The 26,676-nt window shown below is 37.3% G+C and overlaps 1 protein-coding gene across 2 annotated transcripts in view; it reads left to right on the top strand.

Moving 5' to 3' along the window:
• TSG101 (tumor susceptibility 101) overlaps positions 1 to 26,676 on the top strand; it is a 38,324-nt gene that overhangs the window by 1,404 nt on the left and 10,244 nt on the right. The window contains exons 2-8 of one of the 2 annotated variants that reach the window (XM_045484723.1): positions 2,998 to 3,082; positions 5,074 to 5,139; positions 7,790 to 7,953; positions 14,471 to 14,597; positions 14,689 to 14,715; positions 18,784 to 18,850; positions 23,416 to 23,507. In XM_045484723.1, the coding sequence (XP_045340679.1) occupies positions 2,998 to 3,082; positions 5,074 to 5,139; positions 7,790 to 7,953; positions 14,471 to 14,597; positions 14,689 to 14,715; positions 18,784 to 18,850; positions 23,416 to 23,507 (628 nt within the window). The remainder of the gene's footprint in view (positions 1 to 2,997; positions 3,083 to 5,073; positions 5,140 to 7,789; positions 7,954 to 14,470; positions 14,598 to 14,688; positions 14,716 to 18,783; positions 18,851 to 23,415; positions 23,508 to 26,676) is intronic. The other variant, XM_045484724.1, reaches the window with a different exon arrangement.

Genomic DNA, 26,676 nt, shown 5'->3' with positions numbered 1-26,676 from the left:
CTATGTTGAAAACATTTATACATCACTTTAAAAGACAATACATTGTTTTACATACGATGTAACTGACAAGTATTCGTTCCATGTCATTTTTGATGTTTAAATTGCTAGCATAGTCATTAAAGTCACTTATATTCCTTAGCCTGTATCTAGAAATATATAAGGATGAGAATGTTCAAATAATGGTTTTGGATTTTAAAAACCATGATGAATCAAGTTTCCTAAACTTCCTGCAGAGGGACCTGCCTTCAAAGACAGAGGCAGAACATCTTTAGAAGATATTTTGTATCTCCACCTGCCTCCCCCTCCGTCCTTTTTTCCCTAAGAACAAAAAAAGGACATAGAGAAGAGGTGGGAGAGGACTTTCTACCTAACTTTTGGTTCTTGGCCTGATATCTGAAAAACTGAGTCTCCTACAAGTGGTAATGTCAGTTCTGAGTATCAACTTCTTTTCTATCCAGTCTATGAATACAGAAATAGGAATAGTGAGTAGGATAATAAAAGTAGGGGCACCTGAGTAGCTCAGTCAGTTAAGCCTCTGACTTCAGCTCAGATCATGATCTCATGGTTTGTGAGTTTCGGGCCACATCAGGCTCGGAGCTCACAGTGGAGCCTGCTTGGGGTCCTCTGTCTCCCTCTCTCTGCCATTCCTCTGCTTGCTCTCTCTCTCTCTCTCAAAAATAAACATTACAAGCTAATCATAAATGACCACATATTATATGATTCCATTTACATGAAACGTCCAGAATAGGCAAATTGATAGAAACAAAATAGCAGTTGTCTAAGGTGAATTGAGGGGGAGGGGGTAGTTATGAGGGAATGATTGCTAAAGGTACAAAAATTTTTTTTAATGTTTATTTTTGAGAGAGAGAGCGAGCGCAAGTAGGGGAGGGGCAGAGAGAGAGGGAGACAGGATTCCGAAGTGGCGCCAATAGCAGAGACCAGGATGCAGGGCTGAACTCACAAACCCTGAGACCATGGCCTGAGCTGAAATCAGGAGTTGGACGCTTACCCAGCTGAGCCACCCACATGCCCCAGGGTACAAATTTCTTTTGGGGGTGATGAAAATATTCTAAAATTGTGGTTGCACAGCCCAGTACTGAAAACCATTGAACTTTGTATAATTCACGTTAAATGTGTGAATTATAGGGTATGTGAATTACTGATTATCTCAGTAAAGCTATTATCAACAGAAGGATGGGAGAGGGAATCTATAGATGAAAAGACACCTAAAAGACATCTAAACAAAATAGCAATGTATGGACTTTACTTGGATCTCTATTCAAACAAATATGACCACATCTTTGATAATATTAAGGAAACGGATTATTTTACTATAATAATAGTATTGTGGTTTTTTTAAAGTTTGTTTAAAGGTATACACAACTATTTATGGGTGACAGGATATGATGTTACAGTTTGCTGCAGAATGATAAAGGAGGAGGAAAAGGTGAATGAGGTGATAGGTTAAGATTGGTTGTGAGTTGATTATCACTGAAGCTGGGTGTACGATACAGGGCGCTCATTGTACTATTCTGCCTACGTTTGGATATGTTTGAAATGTTCCATAATAAAAAGTTCTAAAAAGAGAGAATAGGAAAAGAGCAACCACAGACAGCAAATTTAGGGAGCTCTTTGCAAGAGTTGCTATACAGGGGAACCGTGAGAAGTGTGGTTGTAGCTGCTGAGGAAGGGGGCTGGTCAGGAGCGTGTTTGTGCAAATAAGATGGTAGAAATAAGAACAGGTTTGTGTGCTAATAGTACTGATCCCATAGCATGGAACAAGTGGTACTTCAGGACGAAAGAAGGCAAGAAATGCTGAAGGGTTTCCTTTCAGTAGACCTGGATTGATTCCCTAATTTTTCTTGTGTTTTCTCCCTTATTGTCTGTCTACACTATGTCTTTTTGCACTAATCTCGGTGAGATTTCTTTGACCATATATTCTAATCCTCCTACTGCTTTCTTTCCCAACTGTCACATTTTTTGTGTCCAAGAGTCTTTTCTTCTCCGAGTGTTCTTATTTCATGAATGAAGGTATTAAAGCTGAGTCTTTTTGAAGTTTTCTTCTGCTCCTTGCATTTTTTTCTGTTACTTCTTAATTCCTTCTTTTCTGTTTTGGTCTCTGACCTGTTTCTTGGAGTCTTTCTTTTTGGAGTAACTGATTGCATGCATGCATTTATTTATTTATTTACTTACTTTCTAACGTGTATTTATTATTGAGAGACAGCATGAGCATGGGAGGGACAGAGAGAGGGGGAGACACAGAATCTGAAGCATGCTCCAGGCTCTGAGCTGTCAGCACAGAGCCCGACGCGGGGCTCAAACTCACAAACCAGGAGATCATGATCTGAACAGAAGTCAGACGCTTAACCAACTGAGCCATGTAGGTTCCCGCTGATTGCTTCTTTTCAAGCGAGAAGTACTAAAAGCTGATTGAAAGCTTTGTGTGCAGGGATGGAGCTTGTTAGTTGGTGAGATTCGATAATTAGTAATAAGATGGAGGTCGCCATCTCCTGTTCTCCTAATCAGTCAAGAATGTGTAAACCAGGTTCTTGTTTTCCTGGAGTGGAGTAGTACAGGTGAGGGTATGAAAATACAGTACAATAAATGAAAAATTTCAAAATAATTGGTATTGACAATAAATGCTGGAGTTTGGAGGAAAGGGAGAGATCATTATGGGCTAAAAGGACGTTGGGGAAAGGATTCATTAAGAAGGGGGAGAGAGGTGAAAGCTAGGTTTGAAAAAGGTTAAGATTTGATTTGGTGGAGGGTATTTCCAGTTGGAAAGAAGAGCTAAAATGGAGGTGAGTAAAGGGTTTGAATAGGTTGCTGGAGAGAAAGCTATCAAGGTTCTTTCAGGCTTTAATTAATGTTAATGATTAGTGAGAACCATTATACTTTTAAGAAGAGTGCTATTAAGAAAATAGAATTTTGAAAATTAGGCAGTAAAATAATATGCACTGGTTTTAAACTAAATTCCTGTGTGATTTTGCTTTTCAGTACAAATACAGAGACCTAACTGTACGCGAAACTGTCAATGTTATTACTTTATACAAAGATCTCAAACCTGTGTTGGATTCATATGGTGAGTTTATGTAATAAAAATATCAATTGCTGTCCTTTGAGTTTACTCTTTTCTTTAATAATTGTAGGTTTCCCATTTTCCTCTAAGTTTGTTGGTGTTTCCTTTGTAGGACTGAACCTCCACCTAAACAAGTGTTGGACAAGAAATGACACGATCTAGTAATAACTTATTTGTTTAGCTATTTTAAGTTTTAAAAAAATACTCTAACAGAACTATGCAAATTTAGACCTAGAGGAGATCTTAAAAATAGTTTAGTTTATCATCTACCCATACCCAGTTATGAAGACTGTTTCTTGTGGGGATGGGAGGGATCAGTTTGAGCAATCATAAACTAAACAAAATTAAATGGGTTTCTTTGCAGCAAGATTTCTGAGAGCCTATACTCACCAACAGAGAAGAGAGTCAACTATACAGTATACCCTAAAGCTGATTAGCTATGGACCTTTTTTTTTTTTCCCTCCCCAGAGCATCTCTTTATATTCCTAGGAACACATTTTGTAAAACAATATTCTGGAATACCTCTTTCATTTTATAGATGAGGAAAACAGTTTTTTAGATATGGTCCTTAATTCTGTAGAGTAGATAGGTGACAACGTGTGTCCACTTTCTACTGAGATGAAATAAAATTGCGAGTTAAGAAATGACAATACCTAGAGATGTTTTTTTTTTTTTCTTAAAAGGCCTTTTTTTCTTCACCAATCTTAATGTCATCTCTCCAACTCTGTGTCCTTATAAACCCCAAAAATGCCAGGGCCAAGGGAATACCCATGCTGCCTCCTGTCCATCATGAGGCTCTTGGCACTGAGGGCTAAGAGCTGAATTTTGCAGGTGAAACTGTCATTCTAAACTCCACTCACTCCAAGGGCTTTGAAAACATTAGGAGCCTGGTGACAAGAGGTGAGGGTTAACAGAGAGGCAGTCAGTCCTGAATTTTCCGAATAGCAAAGACATGAACAGGAATTCCTCTCCCAAACCGAGGGCATGATTCTCCTTCCTGTCCACATACTGTACTGTTGTACTTAGATCTGGGAAAAGCCTCATATTACCAAAATTAGAGTTAATTTAAAAATGGCTTCCATAAGGGAAAAAAGTGACTGTGGCCAGAACTTTAAGTGTTTGGTTTTTACCGGATGCTAAAGAGTAAATATGCTTACCTAAACTGACAGAGACCCCAACATCACTGAGTAAATTTTATATAGGTTTGTATGGCTGGACCAAGTCTAAACCATTATTATCACCATGCTTTTAAAGTAGTTAAAGCCCTAAATTTAAATAAGGTGGTTTTTAGAAATGTACAAAATCAGGATAAATTATAGCACAGATTGTAATTGTCAATAGTAAGTAAAAGAACTGAGGTCAGCCTTGCAGTTCTGTGTCTTTGTACTGCACATTACAGCTTTTCCCCTGTGTGATACGGTATTAATTCCAAATGATTATGACAAATAATAGCAGTCCATGTAATAATATAAATTACGTGCCTTAATTATAATCAATTACAGATAGAAAAACTTGCATGATAGGAGAAATGTTTGTATCAAAAGATGACTATATTTGAGAACTTTTTTTAATACTGTGTTTTGATACGACATTCAGATTGAGAATGACATTGAGTAGGGATAAACATCTGAGCAATCTAAAACTGAATGATATTAGATTAACATTTAGTATGGTGTCAGTTGATAGTGTTTTTTAAGTAACTTCATAATCATATTAGTTGGGGACCCAGAGCTTATGTTTACCAGGACTGTATTACTCACATTCATTTTTCCAAGTAATTCAAAGGATCTTTTCTTTACTCATTTAAAAACTGATCCCATTGAGTGAATCAACAAGGGATATTTTGTTGTTGGACAAAATGGATGATTAATGGACATTAACAAGTTCGCTCCTTTCAAGGGTAATCATGAATTTTAACCAGTGTTTCTGAAAGAATAACTTATATGGGAGTGTCTGTGAAGATGCTCATGATTGGATCATTCTTTTCCTTTCAGTTTTTAATGATGGCAGTTCCAGGGAACTAATGAACCTCACTGGAACAATTCCTGTGCCTTATAAAGGTAAGCATCTTAAGTAATATATGTTTCCAGTATAGATGCATTGCGATTCACCTAGTAGATTGCCAAAGAGTTAGAAGTAAATTAAACCTACTTTCTATGACTCTCATGATGATACAGATTTTTTTTTAATTTTTTTAACATTTATTTATTGAGAGACAGAGACAGAACATGATCAGGGGAGAGGCAGAGAGAGGGGGAGACACAGAATCTGAAGCAGGTTCCAGGCTCTGAGCAGTCAGCACAGAGCCTGACACGGGGCTCGAACTCACGAACCGTGAGATCGTGACCTGAGCCGAAGTCGGACGCTTAACCGACTGAGCCACCCAGGTGCCCTGAGGATATAGATATTTTTAACTTTTTTTCTAATTGAACTTCATTTGGCAGCAGCACCTAATACTTTCACCTTTTCCCCCCGACTTCTTTTTAAAGATATGTCAAGAAATAAATGCCTTGGTGCACTGGAAGATTTTGATGTTTCATTGAATCAGAGAATCTTATAACTAGGAAGGATTTCTTTAAACAAAGATTTTATTCTTAAGTAACCTCTACGCCCAATGTAGGGACTTGAATTCACAACCCATGAGATGAAGAATCACGTGCTTTACGAACCAAGCCAGCCAGGTGCCCCTAGAAAGGGATTTTAGATGTCTTGTAGTTCAGCCTGCCATCCCATCCAGGCTTTTCCAACAGTGGGAAGCTGTATAGTATAGTGGCTAAGGTAGAGGCTTTAAAGTCAGGGCAGAGTGAGGTTTCACTTCTGCCTCTGTAATCCTGTCAGTTTTGTGATGTGACAGTGGACATCGTAACAATTGGATAATAGAACTAACTCAAAAAAATGAATTCATTGTGATAATGTGAAGGACTTAGCACAGAGCCTGGTATGTAATAAACAGATATCAAAAGTAGCTATTATTTATGGCTATAATGTTGGTGATAATGCTGATGATGGATAATTAAGTCTCTCTTAGCCAGTCTCTGCTGGAATACTTACAGTGATAAGGGAGCATTCAGTTTCATAAACGATTGTTCTGTTTTTGGACAGTTCTGTGTCTTAATTATTCCTCGTGACTACCTAAGACCTGTGTCTCTGTAATATATCCATTGATTTTATATAGTACCTGTTGTGCATGAGGCATAGGGGATGGGGCTGTGGATTCAAAGGTGAATAAAGGATGTGTCTTCTCTGGAAGAACTTACACAAGTAGGAGAAACAGAGGGAATAGTTATTTACAGTGTCCTGTAACTGCTGTATAATGATAAAATGTAAAGGTACAGTGAGATTACAGAGGAGAATAAGACCATGTGGGAAGATCATGGAGGAAATAAAATTTGAATTTGGTATAAAAGGATGAGTCAACCATTTATATCAGAATGGATGTTCCAGACAGAGAGAAAAAACACTTGAGCATCGGCATTGAATAAAGCAGCTATGATGAATTTAGGAAGGACTGAGTAAAATTCAAAATTATTGACTTCGCCCTCAGGAAGTAAACTTGGGTGGGAGAAATAGTTGTATGGTGGGGAGAGGGAGGCAGCAAACTATGGCATAATTAAAGATTATATATATATATATATATATATATATATATTTCATGTATATATGAATACATATTATATGAATATGAATGTATAATATATAAATATATATTAGAACATGTATGAAAAATATATAATCTAAACTACCTTTTCTCTTCCCTTACTATCATTCATATGGCATAGTTCCTAAGCCTAAGTAATTCTGTAGAATTCTTTATTGTCACAAAGCAGAGAATTCTGGGTAACTGAAATAAACTTATGTTTTATGTTAGGATATATTCTATTGGAGTTTTGTTTTTTTTTTTTTTTCCATTGTAGATGTAGTTTTGAGTAAAAAATAAATCCAAAGTCCCACAGCTGTCTGATTTAAGTGCAATTTATATGTATATATTCATGTGAAGTGAAACTGCTTCCAAAGGGGAAAAATGCATCTGAATTATGTTAGGTGATTCAAATGATTATTTGGGACATTGGGCTTTGAGCTTAGTAAGAAAAGGAGATGGCTTATGTTCAGTATGTTAACTGTTGTTCCTTTGAAACACTGTTCAGTTTGACTACACTGAGTCTAATTCCTGAACTGAGAGAGATTCTGTTACCTAAAGCAAGAAACAGGGATGACATTGATTCTGAGTAACTGTCGCTGAAGATACCATAGGGACCGGTCAAGCTGTGGCCACCGATCAACATCTGTTTGGCAGTTTGTTTGGGTCTTATAGTCTGGCTTTTGGCAAGGGAGTTTCAAGTGTAGCTTCTTATGTCACTTTCTGATAGGACACCATAATCCGTAGTCTTCCTTTTATATCCCTTCCCAGTGAACCTTATGAACTGAAGTGACAAGACTAAAGTTGCAAGGTTATCCATAAGATAACTTGCAAAGAATGTTTTTATAGCAGCAAGCAGACAGTGGCAGAGTAGTGATCAGTTAGCTCCTTAATCCTGCTGATGTATTTTACAAACTGAAAATTTGAGAAACACCTTAAACAGAACTTTGAAACATAAAATATTTGTTGTGATTTTCCTTCTAAGTGTTGCTTAGTTGTAGCTCTCTCTTGCTTACCTACTAAGCCATTATTAAAAAATAATAGAGTAATTGAAGTTTCTCTTTCTCTCTCAGGTAATATATATAATATTCCAATATGCCTGTGGCTGCTGGACACATACCCATATAATCCCCCTATCTGTTTTGTTAAACCTACTAGTTCAATGACTATTAAAACAGGAAAGCATGTTGATGCAAACGGGAAGATATATCTTCCTTATCTACATGAATGGAAACATGTAAGTATTAACAGTCTTCTGTGAATTTATTGCATTTTATCTATTTTGCTCCCTAGAATCTACTTTCTGTTAACACTCAAAGAGGATTCCCAAGAGGAGAGAGAAGTTCACATGAGATACCAATCACTGAGCTGGATGATTGGAAAAGGTTCTCCAAAAGCAATATATTTGTGTAGAGCTTGGTACTTTACAGAATATACATAGTCACTGTTTTATTTGCTTGAGCTGAACCTTTAAGAATAGATGGGATTCACATAATGGGAAATGCATTTTAACAAGTAGTGTAGGTGGCATATATTTGTGAAACTGTTCAAATCTCATTACTCAGAGCATTCCTATCAAGTAGGAATAGTAGTACGAAACTTCTGTTTCTGTCTCTGCTGGTATAGCTCTGGCAGACCAATGTTACCATCAAAGACAACTAGAAAAGTCAGAGTACAGACATCTGTGGAAGGCTTTGGAGAACTGTTGTGGCAATCAGGATTTGAGGGGCCAAGATCCTATAGAGAAGGGAACTGTAAAGAGATGAACCAACCTTCTGCCAACTTACCCTATGGGTGTTTACTGATTCTTGATAGAGGGTGAGAGACTAAGAATCTGGGTTGGGGCGCTTAGCTCAGAGGCAAAGAAGCCTACAGAGTTTCTAGCAGTTTCACAGGGTTCAAAAGACAACAGTCTGCTAACATAGCTAGTACTTTAGGAGCCAAGATAATAGGAGAAGAGGAAGCTACAAAGAAGCAAACCAGATAATCTGAGTTGCCCCCTCAAGCGATAGGCTGAATTCCAAGCTTCAAAGACAGGTTAAAAAGCTAAGCAGAAGCCTCTGAAAAACCTAGCCAAGTTTTCTGCAGTCCCAGGTTGAAGAGACACTAGGAGTTTGGGACCTTATCAAGGAGGAGGGGGGCACCTGGGTGGCTCAGTCACTTAAGCGTCCTACCCTTGGTATCGGTTCAGGTCATGATCTCACGGTTCCTAAGATCGAGCCCTGTGTTGGGCTCTGCACTGACTGCGTGGAGCCTGCTTGGGATTCTCTCTCTGTCCCTCTCTGCCCCTCCCCTGCTTGTGCACGCATGCTCTCGCTCTCTCAAAATAAATAAAAACTTTTTTTAAAAAGGAGGAGGGGTGTAAGTAAACATCCTAGGCCCTTAGATGATGTCACTGGAGGAACACACTCCAAGAGCCTTGAATCAGCTCAGTCTTGATTATATTAAGGTGATTCTCATAGTATCTGCCTGCCATAAGGTAAACCCTTCCTAGAGAAAGATAGTGTATAGAGCCTCTGTAATTTTTCAGTGTCCAGCATACAATTTAAAATTATCAAGCACGTCAAGAAAGAGGACAAAGAGGGGGAAAGAGACCAAGAGACAGTAGAAACTGGACACCACAACCCCCAGGTATTCCAGTTACCAGACAAAGACTCGAAAATGATTGTGATTAATATGTTCAAGGTGGAGAATTATGTTAAAGAGGAACCAAGTGGAGGGGCGCCTGGGTGGCTCAGTCGGTTAAGCGTCCGACTTCGGCTCAGGTCATGATCTCACGGTCCGTGGGTTCGAGCCCTGCGTCGGGCTCTGTGCTGACAGCTCAGAGCCTGGAGCCTGTTTCAGATTCTGTGTCTCCCTCTCTCTGTGACCCTCCCCCATTCATGCTCTGTCTCTCTCTGTCTCAAAAACAATAAATGTTAAAAAAAATTAAAAAAAAAAAAAAAAAGGAACCAAGTGGAAATCTTAGACCTGGAAAAGAGAATAATACAAATTAAGAACTCAACACACAGGTTTAGTAGCAGATTGGATTCAGCAGAATAGAGAAGTAATGAACTGATAAATGAATACTTTATATTTTTTAATGCTAATGACTTATGAATAAACCTTACAAAAGATTTACAAGTCCATTATGGAAAAAAATTTTAATTTTATTGAAAGACCTTAAGGAAAGAAGACTTGAAGGAGAGAGAACCTTATTCATGGTTCTTTACACTTTGGTCTTTGTCCTAATAGTTTTTGTTTCTTTGTATATTCGTTTGTTACTTTTGTAAACTTGATAAGCTGAATCTAAAATTTATATTGAGATGCAAAAGACTGAGCATAGCTAAGGCACTCTCCAAGAAGAATAAGGTAGAAGGGACTTGCCTTCCAGATGTCAAAATGTATTATAAAACTAGTAATTAAGACAGGAGGTAAGACAAACTTTTCAGTAATGGAGCTGGGGCAGTTGGATTCCTGTTCATAGAATACACAAAAATTTTAGGTAGATTGTGAAAAGCAAAAGGAAAAAAACAGTATAGAAGATTACCTTCATGGTCTTGCAGTAAGTTTTTTTTTTTTTTTCCTAAGTTTATTTTATTTATTTTGAGAGAGAGAGAGGGAGGAAGAGAATCCATGCTCAGCATTGGAGCCTGACGCAGGGCTTCATCCCACAACCATGAGATCATGACCTGAGCCAAAATCAAGAGTCAGTTGCTTAATCGACTGAGCCACGCAGATACCCCTGTTTTTGTTTTTGTTTATAACAAGACGCAAAGCATTTACTAATGCTTTGGAAAGAAAAGAATAAGTTTTACCTTAAACTTATACAAATTGAGAACTTCTATTAAATATACATTGAAAAGTATGAAAACACTAACCACAAACTGGAAGAATATATCTGTAATACTTAATACCCTCAGAATAATGTAGAATAATACCATCCAGAATGTAAAAATAACTTGGGAATCATAAAAGAACCCAGTAGAAAAATAGGTAAAACTCTTTTTTTTTTTTTTTAAAGACTTAATATTTTTTTAAGTTTATTTATTTTGAGAGAGAGAGAGAGAGTGGGGGAGAGGGAGAGAGAATCCTAAGCAGGCTCGGAGCTGTCAGCTCAGAGCCAGATGATGGGCTCAATCTCATGAACTGTGAGACCAGGACCTGAGCCAAAATCTAGAGTCGGAAGTTTAACCAACTGAGCCACCCAGGGACCCTTAAATAAAACTGTTGAACAAGTACTTCACCAAAGAGAAATCCTCATTTCCAGTAAACATGGAAAGATGTTTAACCCTGCTAGTAGTGAGGGAAATATGTAAATTAAAATCACAATGAGATAACACTACATATCCATCAAATTTGTACTACCAATTGACAGTGCTAAAAGTTAGGGTATGGAGAAAGAGAATACCTCAGTGCCACCAGTGGGAGGTAAAACCAGTTTGGCATTACCTAGTAAAGTTGTGGGCACACACCCTATGACCTAGCAGTTCCACACGTAGGTATATGCCTCAGCACTTTGACATCATAGGTTGATGAATTCTTTATTGTGGAAGGGCTATCCTGTCCATTGTAAAATGCAGGATCTCTGGCCTTTACCCACAAGATGCCGATAGCATAATGCCCAGTCGTGACGACCAAAATGTCTCTCGGCATTTCTGAAGATCCCCCAGGAGGCAAATCTATCACCCCCAGTTGAGAACTGCTGCACAAGAGTAACCCTGTACATACGTACTAAGAAATACAACAAGAATCGCTATAGCCTACATTCCCGAAGATTGGATGCAACTTTGCTGACCATTAAGAACAGGAAAAGGAATAAGGAAGTTGTAGTATTTTTACTACTGTATACACCAATGAAAACGAGTTAAATATAGCTATACTCTTTAAGAGGAATGTATCTTACAAACAGGACTAAACAAAAGCAACAAATCTCAATAGATACACAGCTTTTGGTTAAATTCGTATGAAGTTCAAAAACAGGCCAGTTTAAACTTTAGGAAATCATTCATAAGGTAGTACATTTAAAGTAAAACAAAAGGAATGATTATCCACTAAATCAGAGAAGTGGTTTACCTCTTGAGTAGATAGAGGGGATGCAGTCTGGAGCTCCTAAATTACTGTCAGTCTTCTATTTCTTAACATGGATAATGGCTCCCAGGCATTTTCTTTATTATTACTCTTTAAAGTTACATATGTCGTACATTCTGTATGTATGACAGATTTCACAAATCTCACAGAAAAGGCACAATGATGGCTAACCTTATGGTATTCGGGGCTATACCATGAAGTATCCTGATTGTTAGCTAAGGACTTTGTCCTTCAGTAGACAGTTGGGAGTCATTTTTTAGACTTGAACAAGAGTAGTGTATTAGAAGCAATGAATATTAGGTATAATGTCTGATGAAGTGTACCAGATGAATACATTGATTTGCTCTCTAATAGTCACTAACTGCTTTAAAATGTAAATCCCAAATTGCTAAGAGGCTTAATACTGTAGAAGTTTCTTGCCCACGTTATAGTCCACTGGGAGTGTTCCTCATGGCAAGCAGCTTTCCTTGACTTGGTGCCAGGGACAGAGGCTCTTCCCAGTTTGTGGTACCACCACTTCCAGGTACTTCCATCTTCTAGGAGTCCCCTGCATTAAGGAAGACAAGCATGGAGAGAGTGGTAAAGGAACAACTCCCTTCTTATCCACTTTGGTTTAGAAGTTGTCACTTCTGCTTATGGTCCATTGATAAAACCCACTTGCAAGAAGGGCTGGAGTATATGGTCCCTGCCCAAGCAGTTCATTCTCAGCAACAGCTCTCTATTATGGAAGAAGGAGCTTGAACTTTCATAGAAAACTCCCAGTGCTAAGTAAGTAAAACTGGAGGCCGCTTGGGAGGCTGCTGCAATAATCTAGCATGACAGAACATAAAGTGGGGCTGCTGTCATTCAGCTTGGTCTTCCTATTGAAATTGCTTATTGATCCTAATCCTGAATATGTATCCTGTACTACTTAGAATGTAAAATCTGACCTTTTTATTGCTTGCTGGAAAAACAAGTAAAAGGGGGTTTCGAGAAGAGAGGCATTTTACATGCAGGATTTTCAGTGGGAAAGCAATTTTTTAAAGGTGTGGTCTATTTCAGTTGGTCCTTAGGCTGCAGTATTCCTACTTTTTTCATATCTTGTATCATTCTGAATTAGTCATTCTGAAATAGTTTGAATTCATGACCTATTGCTTTGCATTATGCTAGGAAGCTGATGTTAAAGATTAATTTTTCTTCCTTCAAAGAATTTTGTGTGAGATTAATGGTATGATAAAGAATTAAAATAAAACTAGGTCTAGCAAAACTGGCCATGAAAATACATGAACGAAGTACTGATTCATACTACAACCTGGATGAACTTTGAAAATCTTACACTAAGCGAAAGATGTCAGATATACACGGTCACATACTGTGTGATTCCATTTATATGAAATGCGCGGAGTAGGTAAATCCATTGACAGAAAATAGATTAATGGTTGCCAAGGGCTGTGGGCGGGGGCTTGGGGGGGATGGGAAGTGACTACTAATGGGTACGGGTTTCTTTTGGGGGTGATGAAAATCTTCTGGAATTAGATAGTGGTGATGGAAAAAAACACTGAACTATGTGTACTTTAGAAGGTAAATTTTATGGTATGCAAATTATATCTCAATTTTTAAAACGTATGAAGTTATGATTTAGGCTGGGAGTTTTGTTGAACCAAATAATTAACAGGAGAAAAAAAGTGTCCTCTGTAGCCACACTGCCTCAGCCAGGTACGATCCTAGCCCATGCCCCTCCGTGCTACACATACTGCACATGCTTACCCCCAGTCTCAGCTTTTACATTCACAGACAAAAGGTATGGGAATAGTGGGAGTTGGCAAGTTTTCACAAGAAGCTTTCTGTAGTGTTATTGTCTGTAAGTTAGGGGAAAATCAAACGCAAGAGATGAGTTTGGTGCTTTGGAAAGTTAAAAATTGTTAGTGAACACTTCTATTAGGAGAAGAGAAGGTGTGAAGATGACGATTAGCTGATCAAGACGATTAAGTAATCCTTCCGAACCTGATGAACTAGTGAATGAAGTATATGAGATGAGAGGTATGCAAAATATAACAAGGGGTGAAAATGGAACCATCAAATAAGCTGCCCTGAACAACTTTGCTTAGCATAGTTTATCTTCTAGTAGTGGTCGATAGATACTTAAGAGAAAAATTTAGCAACCTTTTGGAAAAACAGGCATTTTTAGAAGGAAAGATTCTGTAACAATTTGTATCTTTTGTACAGTGATCTAGTGATTTTAAGGCAGAGCATACCTATAATTTTAGATTTCATAATACTGTCTAATGAAAATTAGTCTCGGAACATGTTTCCAAGGTAGCATTGTTATCTTTTAAAGGCGTTAAATATTATTTATGACTAGTGTTTACGTTCATCCTGAATTGGTACCAGAAAACTTAATTTGTCCATAGGCAATATAATAAGTTTTAGCTGTACAGAGTCAAATGAACAGTACTGTCTGAATTTTGCATTATACTGCTTTGGCTAGTGTCATTTTTATATACATGAAGGAACAGCTTTGCTACACATAAGTGATAAGTGAAAATCACCTAGCTTTATTAAGTTAATTCAGTAGAATTTTCATGTTTGGGGTCCTACAAAAAAAGTTACCAAGCCCAGTTGAAAACGAGTAAGAAATGGCCATTCTTCTCCTTTTTGCCAAAAAGGAAGTCTGTAGCTGACTTAAATTTGTTTTCTGTTTTTAGCCACAGTCAGACTTGTTGGGGCTTATTCAGGTCATGATTGTGGTGTTTGGAGATGAACCTCCAGTCTTCTCTCGTCCTACTATTTCGGCATCTTATCCATCATACCAGGCAACAGGGCCACCAAATAGTAAGTAGAATTAAGATTTGATTTTTAAATTTGTAAAAACAAAACAGAAAACCTTGTAAAAAAATTTTTTTTTAATGACTTCACTTTTTAGCTTACCCATTTAGTGGATTTTTTGGAGGTATTCTGAGGCCGCACATCTGCATGTACAGATTGCCACCAAAGACTGGCATTTGGGCTTTCGTTTGTGGGTAGAAATCTAACTATGGGTGTGCTGGATTCCAGAATGGAGGAGAAAGAATGCTGGAATAGAGCTAGAATTGTTAATTATGCATGCCATGGAATAGCCTTATAGGATCGGTTTGGAAACAGATACAAGTTCCAAGGTAGTCTGACCTTTCCTCTGCGACTGTAGAATCAGTGTTGTAGATAAGAATCAATTACAGAATTAACTAAATGATTCACATTCTGCTATTCTGGCTATTACACAACTGGACAGCTAGCTCTCAGCCTTCTTCTCTTTAGTACAGCCAATTCTTGATTTTACCTGGTGTGGAGAAAGTGGGAGCATGAAGTCAGTACTCTCCCCTAATTAGTGGACTATATCTCTATTATATCTTTTTTTTAAAGTGATTCTTATTAATACTTTCAAATCACCCTAGAATAATTGAGAGTTGGTTGTACTTATTTGTTTTGACTTTTAGTATTGATTTCATTGTGTTTTGAGCTGTGATTTTTTTTTTTTTTTTTTTAACAAATTTTAAGGTTATAATTAAGCAAACTTAAGTTAGAGTGTGTGAACTTTCATTCTTCTCATACTGGGAATTATCCTCTTTTTAGTCCATTCTGTCTTGAGGACCATCTTAATGCACTAGCCTAATGGAATTCTAACAGAAAGAATTTCTGAACCCATTTTCTTTTCCTTCCCTGCCTTTGCAGATTGTTTGGTTTTCGATATTAGTAGTTCTTTTACTGAAAGTTGTAGTGTGATTCTTTTGTGCCAGAAATTTGTTTTCATCTTAATAAATTCAGTTGACTCTAGTACCTGAGATTAGACACTCTTGCTCATTTAAGTTTCAAATAGCAAATACTTCCTAGTTTGTCATTCATGTATATTTGCTCAAATAACATAGCTAGTGACCACTTAGGATAACCTTTTCAGAAGTTTAGGTAGTGTTCTAATTTCCTAAATTTCTTCCAGTTTTATTTATATTGACATTGGAAATGCAGCATTCCAGAAAGAGACCACACTAAAGAGATTATTATTGCAGTTCAGTTTTGCACTCACTGTATCACATTAAAAATCTAGAGCTGATGTGAATAAATTACTAGAAGAGACCAATTTATTGTCCATTGATTCCAGTGTTAATACTTTCTTTACATTTAAACAATATCAGTTATTAGCTATGACTGTAAAGAGATGAAGGTCTAAATTCCCCCACACACACCAAAGAATAACCCAGAAATTTGGATATATACTTAAATATTATCTTCTAGTTCAGAAATTGTATACTTCTGTTATTATTACTGAGAACATTTTTGATCTCCTGTTTTAGGATGACTTTGAGCTAGGTATGAGTCACATTAAAACATGTTATGGCCAAAACTCGTTTTTTGGACAACTAACAGTGATAGTCAACATTTACGGAGTTGTTAACTATAACTGTATACTCTTAACTATACAGCTAAGCACTTTGTATTCATTCTTCTTTAATCCCTCTAATAACTCCGTACATTATGTGTATTTGTATTCCATTTTATTCTGGCTGCGAATTTACTTTACCTCATTATCTTCTTCCGTGACACTCTTGGATTCAAATAACATTTGTTGTTTCTAAGAATCAAAATTTGAAGGACTTAGTAGCTTTTCAGAACCTTAGAAAAGGAAAATTGCTTATGATTATGCGGAATTGCTTTTAACCATGAGGTGATGATTTATGTGTACAAGAGAAACTAGCATGGGGGTCAGTAATTGACTATGTGTGTTGCTGACACTTAATAGAAGCCTCATGTTTTCATGTTCTTAAAGATCAGCTGTGCTCAGGGTGCCTGGGTGGCTGAATCAGTTACGTGTCTGACTCTTGATTTTGGCTCAGGTCACGGTCTCACAGTTCGTGAGTTTGAACCCCACATCAGGCTCTGTGCTGACAGTTCAGAGCCTGCTTGGGATCTCTCTCTCCTCTTTCCTTTCTCCCTCCCCCACTCTCATGTGTATGCATGCACACGTGCTCTCTCTTTCTCTCTCTCAAAATAAGTAAATAAACTTAAAAAAACAAAACAAGGGGCGCCTGGGTGGCTCAGTCGGTTAAGCGGCCGACTTCGGCTCAGGTCATGATCTTGCGGTCCGTGAGTTTGAGCCCCGCGTCGGGCTCTGTGCTGACAGCTCAGAGCCTGGAGCCTGTTTCAGATTCTGTGTCTCCCTCTCTCTGACCCTCCCCTGTTCATGCTCTGTCTCTCTCTGTCTCAAAAATAAATAAACGTTAAAAAATTTAAAAACAAAACAAAACGAGACTGTGTTTTGCCCAGGAAGAAAAAATGTCTTATGGAATCCAGCAACTGAGACATTTTGCGAGGTATTTTTCCCTTTCTGAAATAGCATTGAACATCACCATCCTAGCTTCATTATACTTAAGAAGAAATTTACCTGTGATATCTATAGTTCATTCTAACAGGAAGACTATGAACACTGATACTTGTAGGTATATACTCAGCAACTCTGGTAAAGATTTCTAAGGCCCTTGGTCAGAGTCCAGCATTCTTCTCCCAGCCACTTAACATTCTGTGCTTAAAAAGTTCATTTCTTGTGGCACCTGGGTGGTTCAGTTGGACACACACACATACACGTATATGGCGCTCTGTACTTCTCCTGTCGTAGTACTTATCACTCTATTATTATTCTTGCTTTTCTCTCCCACTAGACCATAAGCAACTTGAAGCCAGGAATTCTTTGTTTTTCATCAAATTCCTGGTGCCGGTCACATAGAGGGCACTAGAATATTTATGATTGGATTAAGAGCCAATTCACCATTGTATTCAGTGTGAAAAATTTCACTGAGGATAAATTGATTCTCAGACAAGTCATTTCCAATTAAGGCCGAAACTAATTTTTTCTTCATCTATGTTGATTAGTCTCCTGGCACCACTAACTAGTTCTAGGTCTTTAGTGTTCTCTTTAAACAACATGTAAATCAGGAGCGCCTGGGTGGCTCAGTTGGTTGAGCATCCAGCTTCGGCTCAGGTCATGATCTCACAGTTTGTGAGTTCAAGCCCTGCGTTGGGCTCTGTGCCGACAGTTCAGAGCCTGGAGCCTGCTTCCGATTCTGTTGTCTCCCTCTCTCTCTGCCCCTTCCCCACTCGCGCTCTGTATCTCTCTGTGTCTCAAAAATAAATTAAAAAAAAAAAACATTAAAAAATATATAAATCAGGGCACCTGGGTGGCTCAGTCGGTTGAGCATCCAACTCTTGGTTTTGGCTCAGGTCATGATCTCACAGTTCCTGGTTGAGCTCCAAGTCTGGCTTTGCACTGACAGCACAGAGCTTGGGATTCTTTCTCTCCCTCTCCGCCCTTCCCCTGCTCGTGTGCTCGCTCTCGTTCGTGCTCTCTGTCAAAAATGAATAAGTAAACTTTATATATATACACACCATTCCTTAAACTTGCTAGATTTGAACTTTCCCCTAGTATTTCCAAGCTTTTGTTTTGTTTTTAACCAGTCTAGCTGAATATAAGCTTTTAAGTTTCATAAAGGACTTCTTGTAGTTAATTTGAACTGTTTGAGAGTTCTCAATCAAACCAACAAAACCAGCTGTGCAAATTGGTCAACATAGTTTTACAAGAAATATGAAAATATTTCTTAGATATAATAAAAAGGTCACTTTATAAGAAGCTGACCTTGGACCAGATGAGGGCAGAATTACCTTCCTCTAAATTCCAGTTGAACCAGCTACTGTCTCAGGAGAGTGTCGAGAGCTGAGCAGGTTGACCTGTTTGTCAGTTATTCCTTGTTGGGATTGTCATGTGTAAGGTCATAACTCATATTTAATGCTTTGAGAATTATGTGGTTTGAAGATACTTACTGCTTGCAGTAAGGAACTAATATGGATGGAGTGTTTGTTTTGTTTTGGTGCTGAGATTTGGATTCTTTACCTGTGTGAAATTTTGCAGTGGTTTGACAGTGATGTATGTCTTATTTGATAGCCTATGTATCCAGGACTATGCAAATTATTTTAAAATGTCAAAAATTATTTTTAGCTTCCTATATACCAGGCATGCCAAGTGGAATCTCTGCATATCCATCTGGATATCCTCCCAACCCCAGGTAATGAAAAATTAATCTTTTGAATAATTATATTAGAAATTCTGTTCTAGAATCAAAATAATGGGTGCTAGCATAGGGCATCAAAGTAAACTTAGTTTCAGTTTAATGGAAGGTAAAATGATTTATTGGTGAAATGTTATGGTATGTATATAGGTCAGGATTTTTTTCAATTCTAGATAAGTGCAGCTCCAATCTGTTTACATAGAAGGAAGGCGTGGGATAATGATAATGATCTTGATTGGCTTTGGACCTTGAAATCCTTGCTTGCTACTTCCCTTTTAAGAACTTTATATATTTAGTGTAGATAGCTGAAAAGTTAATGGAATACTAATTCTAATGAATTCAACTAAGGAGAAAAATACTTTAATACCCTATTAAAAAAAAAAATTTTTGTAAATTACAGGGAATGAATTAATGGTTTACATGATGGGGTCAGTCTTGTCCCCAGGCATTTATTTATTTAATTCATAGAGTACATGTTCTACCAACCTTTATTTTCCATTTGATGATAACATAACTCAGGTAAGTTAAATTAATACATCAGTCTTATGAGTAAGACACACTAGAAAATCAATGAGAAATAATTATTAACCCATGGTTCACATGTGTACTTGTTTCAGTGGTAATCTAAGAATACATTCCAAAGGTGGTCTTTGGGCTGACTTAAAATGCAAGACTGGCATATACTGGTGCCCAGATGAGATTTCTAGCCACTTTATTAACAAGAAATTTTTAACCCTGCTTAACTCTTTAGCTTCGTATAACCCTCACAGATAAATGTAGCGAGCTTTCCTGGCTACATATATATGATGTATGTACATATAAAATATACAGGATTTTATAAGTGAAATTTAGCAGTCTCATTTATTTCTGGGTCTTTCTTAATTTTAGAGACTTGCTTTATAAGATAGTAAGCATTCTGTTACATTAGAGATGTAAACAGAGACTAGATGAACATCTGTCAGGGGCAATAACGATTCCTATGATTGTAATATATAAACAGGCTATAAGTTTTAGATTTCTTGAGGCCTTTAATTTTCCGATTTACTTCTAGAAATTGGATCTTCTTGTCTGAAGCCTTGAAATTACAAGGCTTTACAATTAATAGTTGCTAATAAGAAAGAACTTTGGACCTGAGGAAATGGTTGTTGGAAGTATAGTAAGAAAGTGGGCTTCTGAACAATAAAGCCATTTCAAAGAAACTCATAGATAAAAATGAAGGTGGAAAATATTACAAAACTGTAAATCTTACTCAGGTAACTATAAAAGTGTCTTTTGTGAGGTTATTTGTAAGAAGTCCTTTTTTAAGTTTTTTGTTTTTTTTTTTTTTTTTTTTTTTTAATGTTTGTTTATTTTTGAGAGAGGAAGAGAGAATCTCAAGCAGGCTCTGTGCTGCCCCAGCACAGAGCCCAATGAAGGGCTCTAGGTCAGCAACTGTGAGATCATGACCTGAGCTGAAATCAAAAGCTGAATCTTAACCAACTGTGCCCCCCAGACACCCAAGAAGTTCCTTTTTGAGACAGCTATTTTTCAGAAATTTGATGGTTTTTTTTCCTTTGAAATGTAACTTTTAATCTCAAAATATAAATAATATGCTAATGAGTCATTAAGGGTAACTATATTCAAATTGCCACCTGTTTCTTTCTGTATATAAAAGGTTTGGCCGAAGAACTTCAGAACTCTTTCTCTTCTCCCTTTGTCCTAAAGGAGAATTAATAAATCAGTGACTCAAGAAGAATCTTTATCTTAAAACAGTGAATATGAGTCTTTATTCTTGCTATAGAAAGTTGGACTAGATGATCTCTAAGTTCTCTTCCAAATCTTAAGATCCTTTGAAAGTTTAATTTAGCACCTGCAGCATGTATACAAGGCACCTAAAAGGTATGTCAAGAATAGTTGTTCCAGTTTGGGTATGTGTACTAGCAAGCATGTAATAAGATATTAGGAACCAGTTCCTGGTATCAGAAAAGACAGAAAATGGTAAGTGCTGCGATAAATAGAACTTCAAATCTGCTTCAGAAGTGGGAGCTCAGCAATAGCTTCATAAATGAGAGAACTGATTCATGAGGATGACCTTACAGAAGGAGATTCAGGGGCGCCTGGGTGGCTCAGTTGGTTACATATCCAACTCTTGTTTTCATCTTAGGTCACGATCTCATAGTTCATGAGATCAAGCCACACGTCAGGCTTTGTACAGACAGCACAGAGCCTACTTGGGATTCTCTTTCTCTGCCCTCCGCCTGCTCTCAAAATAAATAAACATTAAAAAAAAAAAAAAAGGAAATTTGGTATTTCCCAATACCAAAGCAAAGAGCAGCAAAAAGTTACAACATTTTACAACTTAGGGGATACTTACCAATTCTTAAGTCCAACCCACTCATTTTATGTAAGCAAAAGTGTGATAGCTCCCCCAAATCCCAGGAAAGAATAGGGAAACACTGTATGTAGTGTGGCTGGAGAATATAGGGTTATGAGTAACGGAATTAAAGAGAATAAAGGTACAACCTTCATAGATGTTACAGATCTCCCGAAACCTTCCCTGATCTCTGATAGTGATTTTCCATTCTACATCTCTTGAATTTTTACTTAGCATTTGTTGTTTCCTTGATCCAATCAGGACTGAGGAAGAAATGGATTCATATCTTAGCACCTACACAAGCACTTAGAAACAGTGCCTTAAATATAATAAAAAGTAAAATTTGAAGGAGTATGTCAAGAGAAAGGAACATTAGAGTGTTGGAAAATTCTTTTTAAATACTTAGTTTAAAAAAGGCTCTTTAAAAGTTTGGAAAAGATTTGCTGCCTAAGGCAACTAGTTTAATAATGCACAAAGATAGAAAATAGTACTCTTCAACTAATTCTTTACTCAAGGAAAATTATTAACCCTGAACATAGAGAATAACCATGAAGAAAAAAAATGGAACAAACTAAGGGACAAAGGAATTCTTGGAAGCTAATACCTGTAGACCTAGAAAAAGTTTTATACCAAGTTACTGAAAAATTCAGCAGTAATCACAGATTGTCTTTAAAAAGGTGCAAAATGGGAGTAACCCCGGAAGAAAACATATTTATCCCAGTTTTTTTTTTAATGTTTATTCATTTATTTATTTTAAGAAAGAGACAGCACCCATGCATGTGAGCAGGGAGGTGGGGAGGAGAGAGAGAGAGAGAAAGAGAGAAAGAAAGAAAGAGAAAGAATGAATCCCAAGCAGGCTCCATGCTGTCAGCACAGAGCCCGATGCCAGGCTCCACCTCACAAACGATGAGATCACGACCCGAGCTGAAATCAAGAGTCACTTAACTGACTGAGCCACCCACCCAGGCACTGCTATCCCAGTTTTCAAAACTGTAGATTAAGAAATGTAAGATTGGCACCATTTCCTTGCACCATGGTAGCAGGGCTACTAAAGACTAGAAATAAAAGTACCATTCAGTAGCCTTTGGCATGTATCTGCTAAGAACATAAATGCTTCATTTTTTTCTTCTTTGATTTTGTTTTTTATACTGATAGATGGTATTGTGATTACACTGAATCTTGAACACACTGTACAAAATGTTTTTCTTGGGGACAAGTTACAAAGTGTGAGCTGGTAGAATCTTTGGGCCACTACACTGAAAGGGGATTACTGACTCCAAACTCAGAGCTCTTGCTCCTGAACTGACTGTTTTTAATCAGTAATTTTAATGGACTTGTAAAAGGCATATTGATCAGAATTGCAAATGTCATAGATCTGGTGACTAATCACAATTCGTTATCAAACTAACAGGTAGCTAGTAGTCATCTTGTTTTACTTTTCTTCTCCATCGTAAGTGAAACACTAGCAAACTAGTGAACATTCAGAGGAGAGTGATTAGACCTAAAAATCATGTCCTGTGAAGAATGGTTGAAGGAATTTAAAAGATCACCCAAAGAAGAGAAGACAAGACAGAGGGGGAAATGTTGGAAGTCTCCTGCTATTCAAGTGGTTTTCCAGAATGCAAATTTAGGACCATTAGTTGGAAGTGACATCAAAATGGTATTTAGTGTTGAGTAGAAAAGTATGACCATTTGTCAGATGATCATTTGTTAATGATATTTATAAAACAGTGTTGGATAAAAGATTGGAGGAGAATACTTCTAAGGAAAGTTCCTTCTCTGATACGAATACATGAGTGACACAAACTATCCATAGAGTGAGGAGAAGATTTTTAAAACTTTAAAGAGAATTTTCAGATCAGATATTCACAAAGCTTATCAATGAACCACAGGCAAATATATAATATATATATTGCTTCCAGTTCTGATACCATTGAACTGCCCTTAGAAATACTCTAGTTGCTTTCTGCTCCTGTGAAGATGACCCTCAAATAACCAGGGCCAAGCAAGAGTATTTTAACCATTTACTTAGGAGTAAATCCAGTGTCGTTAATGGAATTTCTATACCACTTTGCTTGAGAAGACACTCGTAACTCTAAAAGTCATTAACTGATAAATCATGTCAAACTTAACTTCCTGAATGGGATTCTTAAAGATACTCTAGTATCTTTGTCATATTAACATTTAATGTTTTTTGCTCTCTTTTTAGTGGCTACCCAGGCTGTCCTTACCCACCTGGTGGTCAGTATCCTGCCACAGCGAGTTCTCAGTATCCTTCCCAGCCTCCAGTGGCCACTGTTGGTAAGTACTCTTCAAAACTGTATTTCTCCCATAAGGAAAGTCAGAGTCTCCTGTTGTGAAAAGTGTGTTTCACTTTTCCATGTGAAATATTAGAATACTCTTCCTTGTTGCAGGAAAAACTCTTAATGGTCAATGTCCTATAATCCAGAACTTGAAGTAGGTGGTTGATCTATCATTATATAAAGGAGCCTTCTATCCAGGCATAAAAATAAATCTGATTGACTCTTTTCACTCTTTGCTGTGGGTCACATATTTTCTTTCATGAACTTTGTGTGTGTTGAACTATTAACAGATACGGTACTTAGATTTCCCTAGCCTGGATATATGTGAAAACAGATGAGCACCTTTTGGAGAAGAAAGTCAGTGGACTAATTGGTTCCTTTATGAAGTTTATCAGAGCATGTGCTATCGGCCATACTTGCTTTGTGCCAGGGTCTCTAGGTTTACTTCATATCAGTGATGTCCTTTTATCAGAGAGTGGTTACAGTTGTCTCAACTCTGATTTACCTAAGTGTTTTGAAACTTCGAGGAGAGAAAATAACAAAATGAGGTGCTTCTGGCCTAGGACTTGACCCTGAATAGAATCTGTTCTTTGGACACTTTGGATCTGTTGTTAAGATTCTCATCCTTGAAAGTCATCATGTAATAATTCACACCTTGAGAAAGAGTTCTTTGAATCCATCTATGAAGGGGTAGATGTGCCTTTAGGATGTATGTCGTTAACCTTTCCTGTATTCAAATGGAAATCCATGTCCACTTTCCAAATGGAAAGTTTTGCATTATGTATATGACGTAGTGTCTCTATTTTAAAAGATGCCGACAAAAAGAACAAGCCTCACATCTTTATGTACAACTCCTTTTGGTATTTCCAACACAAAGAACTACATAAATCTTAAGTATTAAGAACTTTTTTCCCTTGACACACATGATGTGTACTTTGTTTTCCATAGTTTCTTTTTGAGACTGGACAAGTTTATCTTGTCATTTGTCCTATATCCCACTTGGATACCTTTACTCCTATTCCTAACAGAACATTAAGCTACTTTACAAGGGCTCGTTTCAGAATGTTTTGGTAGAATTGTTAACTGATTGTAACAATGGCCAACATAAGCTTTGGCCATCATAGTGCTGGAGAGTCAGTTATGTGTGATTTCTGACCAGCCCTGTTAGCTTCAGTGTCCCCCTCCCCTGTGATATGATTGCATGTGTTAGATCTCACAGCCATGTTTCAAATTCCCCAGCAGGCTAGCTTAGAGTTTTTCTCCTTTAAAATCTTATCAGTTAGTAGCATAAAGCCATTGGGTATATCCTAACTTACTGGTCGCACTTCCGCAGCATTTCCTTTACATTGTTACATTGCCATAGGACTTCAGTTTCTATTTCACAGAGGGGTATGTTAGGGCCCAAATCAGATTTAACTTTGGACTATTTTTAAAGCAGAACATGCAAATACTGTTAATAGTTTTAGCTGTAGCTATTCAGTGTATGCTAACCAAACTTTATTTTTATAATGGATTTTACATTTACAAAACAAAACGAATTTCCACAAAACCTCAAAGCCATAGTTCCCGAGGACTCTTTCCATTGTCTAGACTCTGTTGAAAAGTTACTTAACGTCACACTGAATTTGTTACATACTTTGGTAGTCAGTGGGTAATGAAGGAAGAAACCTGTTTACATATCAAAAAAGATAAAAAAAATCTAAGTGGTAATACATATTGATACTTACCACAAAGATTTTATTTTTATTTTATTTATTACTGGCAGAGTTAAGATTGGACTCTGTCCATGATACTGATACATGATATAAGATACATGTATATAAGATAGATATTATACAAGATCCTGTATATAGGACATATCCAAGTGGGATATAGGACAAATGACCCATACAAGATCCCTAAAAAATGATGGGTAGGAGCACCAGGTGAGGCATTAGGTGGTGTCTTCCCCCCACCCCACGCCAGCACCCCCCCCCCCCTGCCCACCAGCCACTCTGCCCCTGTCCAATGCACGGAGGCTTAAAAGTTTGGCACTCCCTCAATCCTAGTCTCAGCAGTGTGAAAGTTCTCTTTGAAGTTTGATTTATTTCAGGAGGCTATGTAGATGATTATAGTTGATTTACAATTCTGAATACTAGACTTTAGACCCTTTAACATACATATAGTATCATTTGTAGTTTATTATAGTTTATTATAGTTTAATAATAGCAACATTGGAGAATGCTTATCTCCACCGTTATTTTTTGTTTCTTGTCATCTTTTGGGAAAATGATAGCTGAAGCTATTATTAAACAAGATGCTTAGGAAAATATGTTAAGTATTCAATTGATGATACTCATCACATTCACCCTGATGCCTTTAATATATGAATACCCTTATATGTGAAATAATTTTGGACAAACTATTATACGTTAGCAAGGTCCAAAGTAACACACCTACACAGTCTTATGTAATTCGTGTAATTTTGTCTAAAATAACTAAAAGTATGTCCTTAATTATTGGGTTATCATATGCTATGTGTGACACAACAGGAGGCAATCTGGCCTCCATTCCTTACTAGAAAATTATGAATGGTACCCCTAAAGTTAAAACCAATACCTATTCTAGAATTTCTTTTGGAAATCTTCCTTAATGCTGTATTATCTCAGCATCAGAATTTAATCATATCCTTTTAAGATTTTGTTCCTAAACTCAATCATAAACAAGGATCAGAAACATTTAGTTTGGTAGGGTACTGTTAAAAGACATTTCAGAAACTGGTTTTGTGTTTGTTAAGTCTTGTTTTAAAATGTTAGGAGCAGAGGGGCACCTGGGTGGTTCAGTCAGTTAAGCGTCCTACTCTTGGTTTCGCTCAGGTCATTATCTCATGGTTGGTGAATTCGAGCCCCATGTCAGGCTTTGTGCTGATAGCACGAAGCCTGCTTGGGATTCTCTTGCTCCCTCTCTCTGCCCCTCCCCTGCTCATTCATTCATTCTCTCGCTCTCTCTCTCTCAAAATAAACAAACATTAAGACTACATATATTTTTTAATATTAGCAGAAAATCGTGTAAATGCTGCAGCGGAATTATTTCTACATTTTTCCATTTGTTGTTGGTCCATATTTAATAAAGAGAAAAAAAACTTAAGGAAAATAAGCTCCCTATTGAGTAACATTCCTTTGAGGATT

The sequence above is a fragment of the Leopardus geoffroyi genome, chromosome D1 (genome assembly GCF_018350155.1).
Source record: "Leopardus geoffroyi isolate Oge1 chromosome D1, O.geoffroyi_Oge1_pat1.0, whole genome shotgun sequence".
In the NCBI taxonomy this organism is placed as follows: Eukaryota; Metazoa; Chordata; class Mammalia; order Carnivora; family Felidae; genus Leopardus; species Leopardus geoffroyi.
Note: the sequence above shows the minus strand (reverse complement) of the source record. Positions and strands in the feature narration are given on the sequence as shown.